The sequence below is a fragment of the Echinops telfairi genome, unplaced genomic scaffold, assembly GCF_000313985.2.
Source record: "Echinops telfairi isolate 266 unplaced genomic scaffold, ASM31398v2 ScPeMD7_443;HRSCAF=831, whole genome shotgun sequence".
Lineage (NCBI taxonomy): Eukaryota > Metazoa > Chordata > Mammalia > Afrosoricida > Tenrecidae > Echinops > Echinops telfairi.
In genome coordinates this window covers 36,002,341-36,013,539 of record NW_022104341.1, presented here as the reverse complement: position 1 = coordinate 36,013,539, position 11,199 = coordinate 36,002,341, and the positions used below count along the sequence as shown (strand labels likewise).

At 41.6% G+C, this 11,199-nt stretch overlaps 1 protein-coding gene across 4 annotated transcripts in view; it reads right to left on the bottom strand.

Moving 5' to 3' along the window:
* LOC101648825 (SSX family member 2 interacting protein) overlaps positions 1-11,131 on the bottom strand; it is a 28,532-nt gene extending 17,401 nt beyond the window's left edge. For 3 of the 4 annotated variants that reach the window (XM_045291941.1, XM_004699291.3, XM_045291942.1), the window contains exons 1-6: positions 10,964-11,131; positions 9,682-9,894; positions 8,775-8,885; positions 8,028-8,163; positions 999-1,074; positions 741-915 (exon numbers count right to left, since the gene is read on the bottom strand). In XM_045291941.1, coding sequence (XP_045147876.1) covers positions 741-915; positions 999-1,074; positions 8,028-8,163; positions 8,775-8,885; positions 9,682-9,894; positions 10,964-11,095 — 843 coding nt within the window. In that variant the 5' untranslated portion in view covers positions 11,096-11,131. The remainder of the gene's footprint in view (positions 1-740; positions 916-998; positions 1,075-8,027; positions 8,164-8,774; positions 8,886-9,681; positions 9,895-10,963) is intronic. The other variant, XM_045291943.1, reaches the window with a different exon arrangement.
* Between the last annotated feature and the right edge of the window lie 68 nt (positions 11,132-11,199).

Genomic DNA, 11,199 nt, shown 5'->3' with positions numbered 1-11,199 from the left:
ACCAAAAAGAGCTTCTTAAAGGAAAAGGTGAATTATCTTTTTCGCTTCCCTACCACCAGGTAAAAGACCATAATGAACATTCGATAAATATATGGCCTAGATGATTACTTGGTCCCAGCGTTAACGGAAGTTCTAATCTGAAAAGGGAAGCCTGCATTTAAGCACCAATCAAAAACCAAAATCTCGAAAAGAATGTAAAAAACCGCCGCACTGCCATCAAGTGGACGCTGACTCAGAGCGACCCTACGGGCAGGTTAGAACTGCCCTGTGAGTTCCTGAGACTTGACTAAGCCCAGAGTAGAAAGTCCCATCTGTTAAGCCTTACTCAGAGGTGAGTCAGCACAGCGGATAAGAGAAGGAGTTCAAAAAGAGAGAGAGAGAGAGGAGGAGTTCAGGAGTGCACCAGATAGTAACCCTGCCATTAACTAGCCGGGAGAGCGGAACTCACAGCTGAGATACTCAGTGCTTCAGTCTCCTCATCTATAAAATGGGGACGGTTAGGGTTTCTAAGTCATAAAGTTCATATGGGAAAAAAATTTTTCTGAAGTGCCTCTCACAATTCTTAGCACAGATTCAATCCTCAGATTGAAGGCAAATTGTCACACGACTGGGAGTGGCAAAGCCAGGACGTCCTGTTCAGAATGCCCAGTGTTCCTGCTGAGAACACCCGAGCAGTGTTTAATTCGGGTAGCTGCTAGCAACCCAAAAACGGTGGTAGTCAGAGGAAAAGAACCACTTACAGTTGTACTATCATCGGCTCTTTCTCGAGGTTTCTGCTTTTGGGGAGAAAGAAGAGAAATCATTTCCTTTTTCATTTGCTGAAGAACCTTCTTAAGTTCAGCATTTTCCATTAGGATTTGTTTCTGACGGTATTCATAATCATTCAAGAGAATTTTATACATTTCATCTTCATTCCTGAGGAAGAAACTGTCTGTATGAAAATGCAACATAGAACAAAGTCTAATTAAATTGACCAATTAAACTTATTTAGACTTTACCTGGCTTCAGTTTTACCAGTTCTCCAGGAGCCCCTTTTTCCATCAGCTCGTCCCACGTAGTTTAAAACGTCCATAGCTACAAATGGAAACACACAAAACACAGCTAACTCTGACCACATACCTGGACATGTTCAAACGCAATGTTCTCTAAACATTCAAGACATAAATCAACCGGGCATACAGGTTGGGATTCAGGCTGAAATAGCCCTCGTTTCAAATTTCAGTTCTACCTCTTGTCTGCACTGAGTGGCAGGTTAAATTTAACCACTCGTCTGGTTTCTTCATTGATAAAATGGAGATGAAAGCATTAATCCAACACTTGTGGAGACTGAATGCATAATGATGTCCAGCACTTGACAGTACCTAGCACACAATGTCTAATAAAGAGCACTTATTACTCTCAGGAACGATTGTTGTTAGTGCTCGAAGCGATGGATTCATGGCGACCTCATCTGCAAAAGGATGAAATGCTGCTGTCTTGCGCCGTCTTCATTCACTGGCTGTGTGTGCCCGCTGCGGCAGTCTCGATGCTTTCCCAGCCCACTGAGGGGCTCCTCCTGCTTTTCCACTGATTCTGGAACCTTCCCCCTGCTGACATGGCCAAGCCAAGGAAGACCAAGTCTCACCGTGCTCACACGTCGAAGGCGTGCTCGGGCTGCACTTCTCCCAGCAGCTAAGTCCGTCCTCCGGACAGAGTGTTGTATTCAATGCTCTCCATCCACACCACAATTCAAACCTGCCGGGTCTTCTTTGGTCCCCCCTTTTGCACTGTCCAGCCTTCACAAGCAAGAGCGAAAATACCTGGCTGGGTAGGGGCAACCCAAGTCTCAAGGCAATAGCTTTGCTTTTTAGCACTTTTAGAAGGTCTTTTGCAGATTTGCTGTTTGATTTCTTGACCACTATTTCCATGGACGTTAGCTGGTGAACTATGGCCCTGTGCCTGATTTTCATCGTTTTACTGGACTACATACACTTACACCCATTCTTTCTATCTTGTCTCTCACTAAAGTAGTCAGGAACAATATGTACATACCATATACACTCGTGTCTAAGCCGAGTCCCTCGGCACATTTTTAATGCAGTTTTTGTGGTAAAATTAGGTGCCTCGGCTGACATTCGGGTTGGCTTATACTTGGTAACTGTTTCATGTATAGATATCTCTGCCATAGTGCAAGAACCTACAAAGCTGTACTGTCTGGGCCTTTATAGCAAAATGTTGTCGAGTCCTTTTATGATCATCAAAGGAGTCGAGTGTGGACAGCAGTGATGGTCCTACTAGCCCAGTGGAGGCGGAAGTCATTGTCCTGAAAAGGAACACCATGAGACCAAATGGTCATTTTCGAGCAAATAAAATCATTATGAACTGTCATATTCAGACGGGCCTGGATCACAAAACAGCAAGGCTCCACAGAACAGGGCTCCACGGCCCGACTTCAATCGTTATAAATCCTTCTAAATTACGTACTGCATATTACACTTCAAGCATTGCCCCTGTTCGTCAATAAGCTAAAAAGCCACTGAGTATCCAAATGAAATGTAAGGTTACTAATCCTCATAACAGTAAGATTTCTAACTTTTGTCTTAACTACTTATTATTGCATCTTCTTCTTCTTTTGGGTTTGATATGATTTCTAAATGTTTCCATTACTCCAAAAAGAAAATCTGGGCCCATTGAGCAATAATTCCTCATCGCTTCCCCCTCCCCTTAGCCCATGGCAACCACTTAGCTACTTTGTCTCTACTTTCCTAGAATACGTGCCTATTCCAGATACCTTACGTAAGTCAGACAACACAATATTGATCCGCTTGTAGCTGGCTTATTTCATTTAGCTTATTTTCAAGGTTCCATGTGGAAGCACATATAAAAACTTCCTTTTTTTGACTGAATGAATTTCCAGTTTAACCTTGTTTGTTCATTCATTTGCTGATAGACACATGGGGTAGTTTCCACTTAAGGCTATTGTGAATAATGTTGCAACGGTCACTGGAGTGTAATTATCCGTTTGCGTCATTGATTTTCTTTTGGGTACGGAGGCCTGATCATGAAACGGCCGGGTCAGGTGGTCAGGAGATGTCTACTATTCTGCGGGAACCACCAATGTGTTCCACAGTGCCTGCAGCATACAAATGCTCACCAGCAAGGGATAAGGTTCCGATTTCCCCACATCCGGGTATCACTTGTTCCTTTGTTGTTGGTTTTCAAATGCCAGCCATTCTGGCGGGTCGGAAGTAGTACATAACAGTCGTTTTGATTTGCATTGCCCTAACGACTAGCGGCAGTCCAAGCCCATCAGCCACTCTCTGCTCCTCTCAGGACGTGCAGCCTGTTTCACTCTCGCCTCCAGGGGTGCTGTGAGTTGGAACTGACTGGGAGTCAGGATAGACGAATGATGTTGAGCATCTTGCCAGGTTCGTCAACTTACTAGCCATTCGTCTATCTTCTTTGGTGATAGGTCCACTTCAAGTTCTTGGCCCATTTTAAAATTAGGCTGGCGTTTAGTCAATGAGTTGAACGCGTCCTCTATGTATTCTGAAGAAGTCCGTATCAGATATGGCTATTGCTAATGTCCTCCCAACCTCCATGCTGTCTTTTTACTCTTTTGATATGACCTTTGATAAACAAAGTACATTTAATTTCGATGCAGGTCAGCTTACCCTTTCTTTTGTGGCTCATGCTTTTGGTGCCACATCTAAGAATACCCTGCTAAATATAAAGCCCGAAAGATTTACCCATGTCTTCTAAGGAGCCCTGCTGATGCCATGACTGAAGCACTCAGCTGAGAACGGAACAGTTGGTCTACTGGAGCCTACCAGCCATGCCGGGCCTGCTTCCATCAAGACTTGTAGTTTGGGGAATCCTGTAAAGCAGGTCTACTGTGCTCTGAGGGGTCATTGGAAGTCACAATCAACTCGATGGCAGTAAGATTTCTTCTAAAGGTTTTATGGCTTTAGCTCTCTTATTGTAGGTCCTGACTCCTTTCGAACTGATTTTCATGCCTTTTGCATGTGAAGATCCAGTTATGCCAAAACCAATTATTGTAAGAGACTGCTCTCTTCCCCTTCCTCTGAATGAACTTGGCAACCTGTCGAAAAACAATTGGCTACAGTTGTATGAGCTCATTTCTGGACTCTTTCTATTCCACTGGTCTTTATGTCTATCCTTGTACTTACACCACACTCTTTTTTGGGGGGTGGGGGTGGTATGTGACTATTTTGTTCTGTTTTGTTTCAAGAATGTTTTGGTTATTTGGGGACCCTTGCATTTTAGGGTCAGCTCATTCATGTATGGAGAATTATTTTTAAAAGGCTATTGGAATTGATATGGATTACATTGAATCTTCAGATTGCTTTGGGGGTAATGACACTTTAGTAATATTGTCTTCTAACTGCATTACTTTCTTTCAGCTGTTTTCTAATCTTTCAGCATATATTTCTTTTATCTGTTACACTAATTTTTAGTTATTTTTCTTTTAGATGCTACTAAAATGGACTTACTTTATTTTCATATCACTCATTGCTGGCACAGAGAAACACCACTAATTTTTGTGTGCTGTCCTTGTATTCTGCAGCTTTGCTGTATGTACGCGCTCTAGCAGCTTCCGTATAGAATCTGGATTTTCTACATCACACACATTTCCTAATAGAAACAGTTTTACTACTTCTTTCTTGATTTGGAGGCCTCTTATTACTTTTTCTAACCCAACTACTCTGGCTGAATGTTCCAGAATACTGGTGACTAGCAGTGGCAAAGGCAGGCTTCCACGTCTTGGTGCGGATCCTGTCAGCTGTGGGCTTTTCATAAATGTCTTCTATCAGGATGAGGCACTGCCCCGTCTCGCCTCAGTGCGCAGAGTGTTTCTGTCATGAGAGGTGGTGACAGTTGTCAAATGCTTTTGCATCAAGTGAGTTATCAAATGTTTTCTTTTTACCTTTATTTTATCAATACAACATACTACACATTTTGCTTGTCCTTATAATTAATCATACATGCATTCGTGGGATAAACCCCACTTGGTCATGGTGCATAATCCTCCTTACATGTTTTAGTACTCTATTCACTAGTATTTTGTTAAGGATTTCTGCATCTATAGTCTTAAGGGATATTGGTCCATAATTGTGTGTGTGTGTGTGGTTTCTTTATTTGGCTGAAGTATAGAGTAATGCTGGCCTCACACAATGTTAGGAAATGTTCCCTCTTCTAATTTTAGGAGAGCTTGAAAGGAAGGATTGGTGTTAATTCTTTAAACGTTTTACAGTGGAGTCACCTAGTCCTAGACTTTTCTGCATTTTACCAGATCAGCAAAACTATTTGTGTAGCTGTACTTTTAAATCTTCTATATGAATTTAAGCCTTCACTTAAAGGAGCTCATTAGGAATACAACCTAATGTAAAGAAAATTAAAATCTTCATAACTGCACCAGAAAAGATTGAAGTCGTTAAAGATTTTGCTTGTCTTGCTCTGATCTGCAGTGTGCTCACGGAACCAGCAGAAAAGAAATTAAACGATGCATTGCACTGGGTAATGCTGCTGCACATGACCTCTTTAAAGTGTTGAAGAGTATGGATGATACTTTGAGGACCAAGGTGTGCCTAATGCAAGCCATGGTATTTTCTTTCTTAAATTTTATTGAGCTGCAATTAACACACCACACCATCCAGGAGTTCAACATATCAAGAAGGGCTGTGCAATCATCACCACAATCAACTCTGTAACCGTTTCTTCCTTCTTGAACTCATTGATGTTGACTCATTTCCCTTCCATGCCCCCCAGGCAATCATCAATTCAGCCACTGGCTCCATAATTCCGCCCATGCCATGGTATTTTCAATTGCTTCAGATGCATGGACACTGAATAAGGCAAGCTGAAGAATGAATGCTGGCAATGAATACTGAAAGTACCATGGTTAGCCAGAGAACGAACTAATCTGTCCTGGAAGAAGTACTACCAATATGCTCCTTTGAAGCGAGAATGCAGTCTTTGTCTCGGGTACTTGGACATGTCCTCAGGAGAGGCCAGTCCCTGGAGAAGGACATCGTGCATGGTAAAGTGGGGGGCGGTGAACAAGAGGAAGACCCTCAACAGGATGCACTGACACAGTGGCTGCAACAACGGGCTCTAAAGTACGCTAACAATGGTGAGGGTGGTACAGGGCCGGGCACGGTTTTGTTCTGTTGTACACACACAGGACACCTAACAACAACGTTTTTTAATCTGTACTAGACCCTATGTAGAAGGATCGATGTATTTGAATTTCGAGTTATGGTGCTGGGGAAGAATACTCAAAGTACCTTGGACTGCTAAAAGGGCAGACCGTTTTGGAGGAAGTATGCCCAGAGCGCTCCTTAGAGGCAAGGGTGGCAAGACTTTGTCTTATTACAACATACTTTGGAAATTGTCAGGAGAGGTTAGTCCCTGGAGAAGGACATCACATTTGGTAAGATGGAAGGCCTTCAACGAGATGGAGTGACAGAGGGGCTGTGACAATGGGCTCAGGCACAGGAACAATTGTGAGGATGGCACCAGACCATGCAGTGTTTTGGTCTGTTGTGCACGGGGTCATGGGTCAGAGCCGACTGCATGGCATCCAATGACATTTCCTTGAAATTATGCAAACATTTACTTAGAGAACACAGGTGTAAATGTCAAACGGGCGACATTACAAAAAAAGCACACTTTAGACACACACATTATCAACCTAAGAACTTTATAGTCCACCCTTGTAAACTAGCTGGTTCAAATATTCACACTAAACTCACTTAAAGGAACTCAAACTGACATCAATGATTTGGGCATTATACAAGGGTGTTAGCCCTCACCCCCCAAAAAACAAAAACAACAAATGGAACTGCACAGGGCAGAGCGAAGCATTCATAACATGCATTTCTTTTCCCGCTAGGAGAACATCTAGCCACTCGCTCTGAGTTAGTGTACCCACTGGTGCCGCCTGGGGAAGTTCTCTTTGGTCACAGTATATTTTTTTGTAAAAGCAATTTCGTTCGAACTCGTTTTTTTGTGATGGCCAATTTAAGAGGACTGTGAAATTTTGTTTCCTGCTTGGGGAAATATACTGCAGAAACTGTTGTGATGTTGAACACAGCCTACAAGGACAGCGTTATGGGAAAAAATCAAGTGGCTTTCTCATCTCAAAAAAGATGAAACGTTAACTGATGACAACCCTTGCTCTGGACGTCCAAATGGATGAAAACGTCAACTCCTAAAGCTTTCTATTTAGCGGTTCTGAAAAGACTACTTAACACTGTGTGACCAAAAAGGCCAGATCTGTGGCAGATGGGGGGCTGGTTTTGCCACAACAACGCACCTGCTCACACAGCCACTTCAGTGTGCAAGTTTGGGGCAAAAAACAGCATGCCTCTCTTGCCCCACGCACCTGACTCACCTGACCTCGCTCCATGCAACTTTTTTGTTTCCATAAATGAAGAGGGATATGAAAGATTTCACAACACAAAAGAGGTGAAGAAAAATACAAGGAAGGTGCTGTCAGCCATTCAAGCAGATGAGTTTGAAAAATGTTTCCAAGAATGGAATCACAGATTTGACAAATGTATGAAGTGTAATGGAGATTATGTTGAAGGTGATAAGGTTGTTTTGTAAATAAATTTAAATACATAGCTTTGAAAAAAATTTCTGGGTTTTTGGGGGTTACCCCCCCTCGTAAAGACAATTTTAGGAAGTTAACTCTCCAAAACCATACTTCTTTTGTTACTCAGAAATGGATCCTGATTTTGAATACTAATTTTAGCATTGAGAGATCTTAGTTTTCTCTGTGGATTAATCCTATAAGTGCTTTGTTGAAAAAGTGTGCATTATGAAGTTTAATCTTTCTGTGAAACTCATGAAGCAAAGCAAAATCACTTATTTTTCATTAGCTATCTTAATATCTTATTCATATGAACATACAGTGTCTGCAATTTGTACGAAGCATGAAAATGTCACTCATGAGTTATCAGACGACATTGCTCAGCACCCATTAGCCATTTATCACCACAGCTTGGCCAGCTGCTCCTTACCTATTTTTCTATCTTTTTTGTTCATAACAAGTTGATGTAGACGTTCCTTTAATTTATTATATTCACGTTCTTTTCTCTTCATATCATGATTGTACTGTGTAGCTCGGCTTGCAATAATATTTTGTAATTTTTGCACCTGAAAAAACATTGTCTGTTAAATGAGCCCCCTTGAAGGGTCAATAGACTCAAATAAAAGTTTACCAATTCAACATCCAAAAGAAGCCCTAATATTTACCTACCCATATACACAAAAATCCAAACTCACTGCTATGGGTCAATGCTGACTCAGAGATCGCAGCATGGGGGACTGACCACATCATTACAAAACTGCCAAGTGAGAATCATGACTCAGTAGTCAAGTTGACACATACTTGGAGTGGGGGTCACATACTGATTGATTAGAAGGACTGTCCATATTTAAGATAGCAAGAGAAGGATTATGCCTATTATCATGCACAAGTATGGCAGAGCATAGAGAGTCTGCATTTGAATTACCTCTGTGACGGAGTGCGAGTCTGGGTGGACAGTACAGGAGACGGGTTGAGAACTATGAACGAACATGCTAAGCTGCATGCTGAGAGGGCACCTGACCTCTGTTACAGATAATAATGTAGATACTGTGCACCATACCAACTCGATGCAGAACGAATACATGTTTAAAAGTGAAGTCGCTCTTCACTTCATCTCAGATTACCCCCACCCTCCAAAATCCAATCAAACTTAACTCTATAATTACTGACCACTCACCTCATCCTTCTCATTTTTAAGCAGCTGGTGTAAATTCCTGTTCTTGCACTGTAGCTGTCTGTCTCTTTCCTGAAGTCCAATCATTTCTCTCCTGGAGGATTCCAGTTGTTCCTAAAGCATTCAAAAGCAACTCTGATGAAAATTAACACAGACAGCCAAACAATGAATTCATAATGAGTTAAATGTGTTAGCTGTGTTATCTAAAAATAAAGTTTATGACATGACTAGTCACCATCGAGTCAATTCCAACGCACAGCGAAACCCCTGTCCGGGGTTCATTCAAAGGCAGAATTCAGCTCGATGGCGGTGCATTAGGTTATAAATCTGAGGGCTGCCCTCTCCATCTTTCTCCAGTAAATAAATAGAATAATAAAGAAAGTATGAGTAGTCAACCAAGCAGCAGACTGAATGTTTTATATGTGAAGGAAGTTAGGGCTCTGTTCTCTTATTCAGAAAAACGAGCATATTGAGGGGCTCCTGGGTGCCTGGTCTACTCTGTGGGACCTTGTAAAAGTTATCTGGAGCACCTCCATCACTGAAGCACACATGAGTGTAAGAATGATCTTCTTGGAATTACCTCAACGAGAACGGTCTTAAGTTAAGCATCTACCTTGCTGAGTGGAGAGGGACGATTCTTATTTACCTAAGACATAAATACCTCCGAGCCTAACCTTCTACGAGCAAGTCACTAAATAGTCTGTAAGATCACTATCTTCAATACAGATATCAGGAAGCACAATACACAACTGATTTATGCCAATTACTTTATCTTGACTTTTATTTATCAACTTTTTAAAAGCCTAGAAACTTTTTTAAAAATGTCTAAAATCTGTTGGAAGTCCCTGAAAATTTTACAGCATCGAATGACATAATGGTTTTCCAATGCAGATCTGTATGCACCGTGCACCTTAAGTTTTGCATAGCAGCTCTGCAGATGATCCATATCACTTCCCAGTTTCAGATTCTGTGTTTCCACATTTTCCTGAGCTAGAAGGTTCTTCCGTTGAAGTACAAGTAGTTCGTTCATACAATTTAAAGCAGCGACTATATTTAACTCTCTCTTGGCATCTCTGTCTTTCGATTCTTCATACAATGAAGGAAAGCCGAAAGCAGTCAATTCCTGGTAGGAGAAAATGTTTTTCCCAGAAGTTGGTTAATGAACAAAAAACAGAAACTACTGAGATTATTAAGAAGATAGTTTTATTCTAAAGGACGAAGAAGTATGGGAACCGGCCAGTTTATCCTGGTGTACAAGGACCAAACCATTACAGGGACAGAGCAAGGAACTTCGGTTTCTACCTCAGTGAAATGAGGGTCGGACTCTCAGAGAAGGAGACGCTAGGACAAGACACACCAAGTTCAAACTTATGAGATGTTCTGTGGGAGACAGATGAGGCTGTCTGTTCCCATAAAGATTTAATGGCAGTAAGTAAATGAGTGAATGAGACTTATAAAGAACTCCTGTTTGTCCTTGAATGTTATGCAAATTTGCCCTCACTTTGAACCAAATGAACCAATCCCACTTCACAACAAATTCACCATAACCACCTTCACTTGCTACATGTACAGCTTTTAAATCGCTGAAAACATGGTGGGCATTCCCTTGCGTTAATGTAGTATTTATTGAGGTGGGTGATACCACCTCCTGGGGCACTGGAATGATCTAAGAGGGCTGCAAGGCAGATACCTACACTTGATCCTGGATTATGGGCTATACAATACAAACGTTTTTCATTGCCGGGGAGGGAGGGGATTCGGGACGGAAGGCTGAGTAACTTTTTTCCTGAAAAGGTAGTGGTAGGCCAAATAAGTTTGGGAACCAATGCACTAAAATCAAGGAAGCCCCTGTGGGTTTCTGAGACTCTAACTGTTTATGGGAGTAGAAAGTCCAGTCTTTCTCCCGAAGAGCAGCTGGCAGTTTCAAACTACCAACCATGAGGACCGCAGCCCGGTACCAATCCACTACACTACCAGGGCTCGTCATGCATTAAAGTAAGGTTAAATAAGAACCATATGCACCTGGTTCCAATTTACCCACAAATTCTTAAAGAAACCATTAGGAACAAATCGCATTTGTAACCTGGGCACTGCCTGCTTACTAAGCTTGACACACTTTCTTATAACTACAGTATGTCCCATTATAAACATGGTTTATACAACTGCTTCTTACATTAAAAAAAGGATGTTACCTGATCAAGATAGGAGATACTTTGTTCAATATTCTCTTCCGTGCAGAAGGCACTGAAAAAACTCTGCACATTTTTTGATAGAGGTATTGAAGAGCATAGCACGTGATGTGAGTATAAACTTGATGGAGACATCTTTGTTTCTGAGGTATATTGAGAGATATTTATGCTTTCTGAAAGACATTTACATAGATAATTTATAAAAATGTATATAAACACTAACGATCCACGTGACAAGA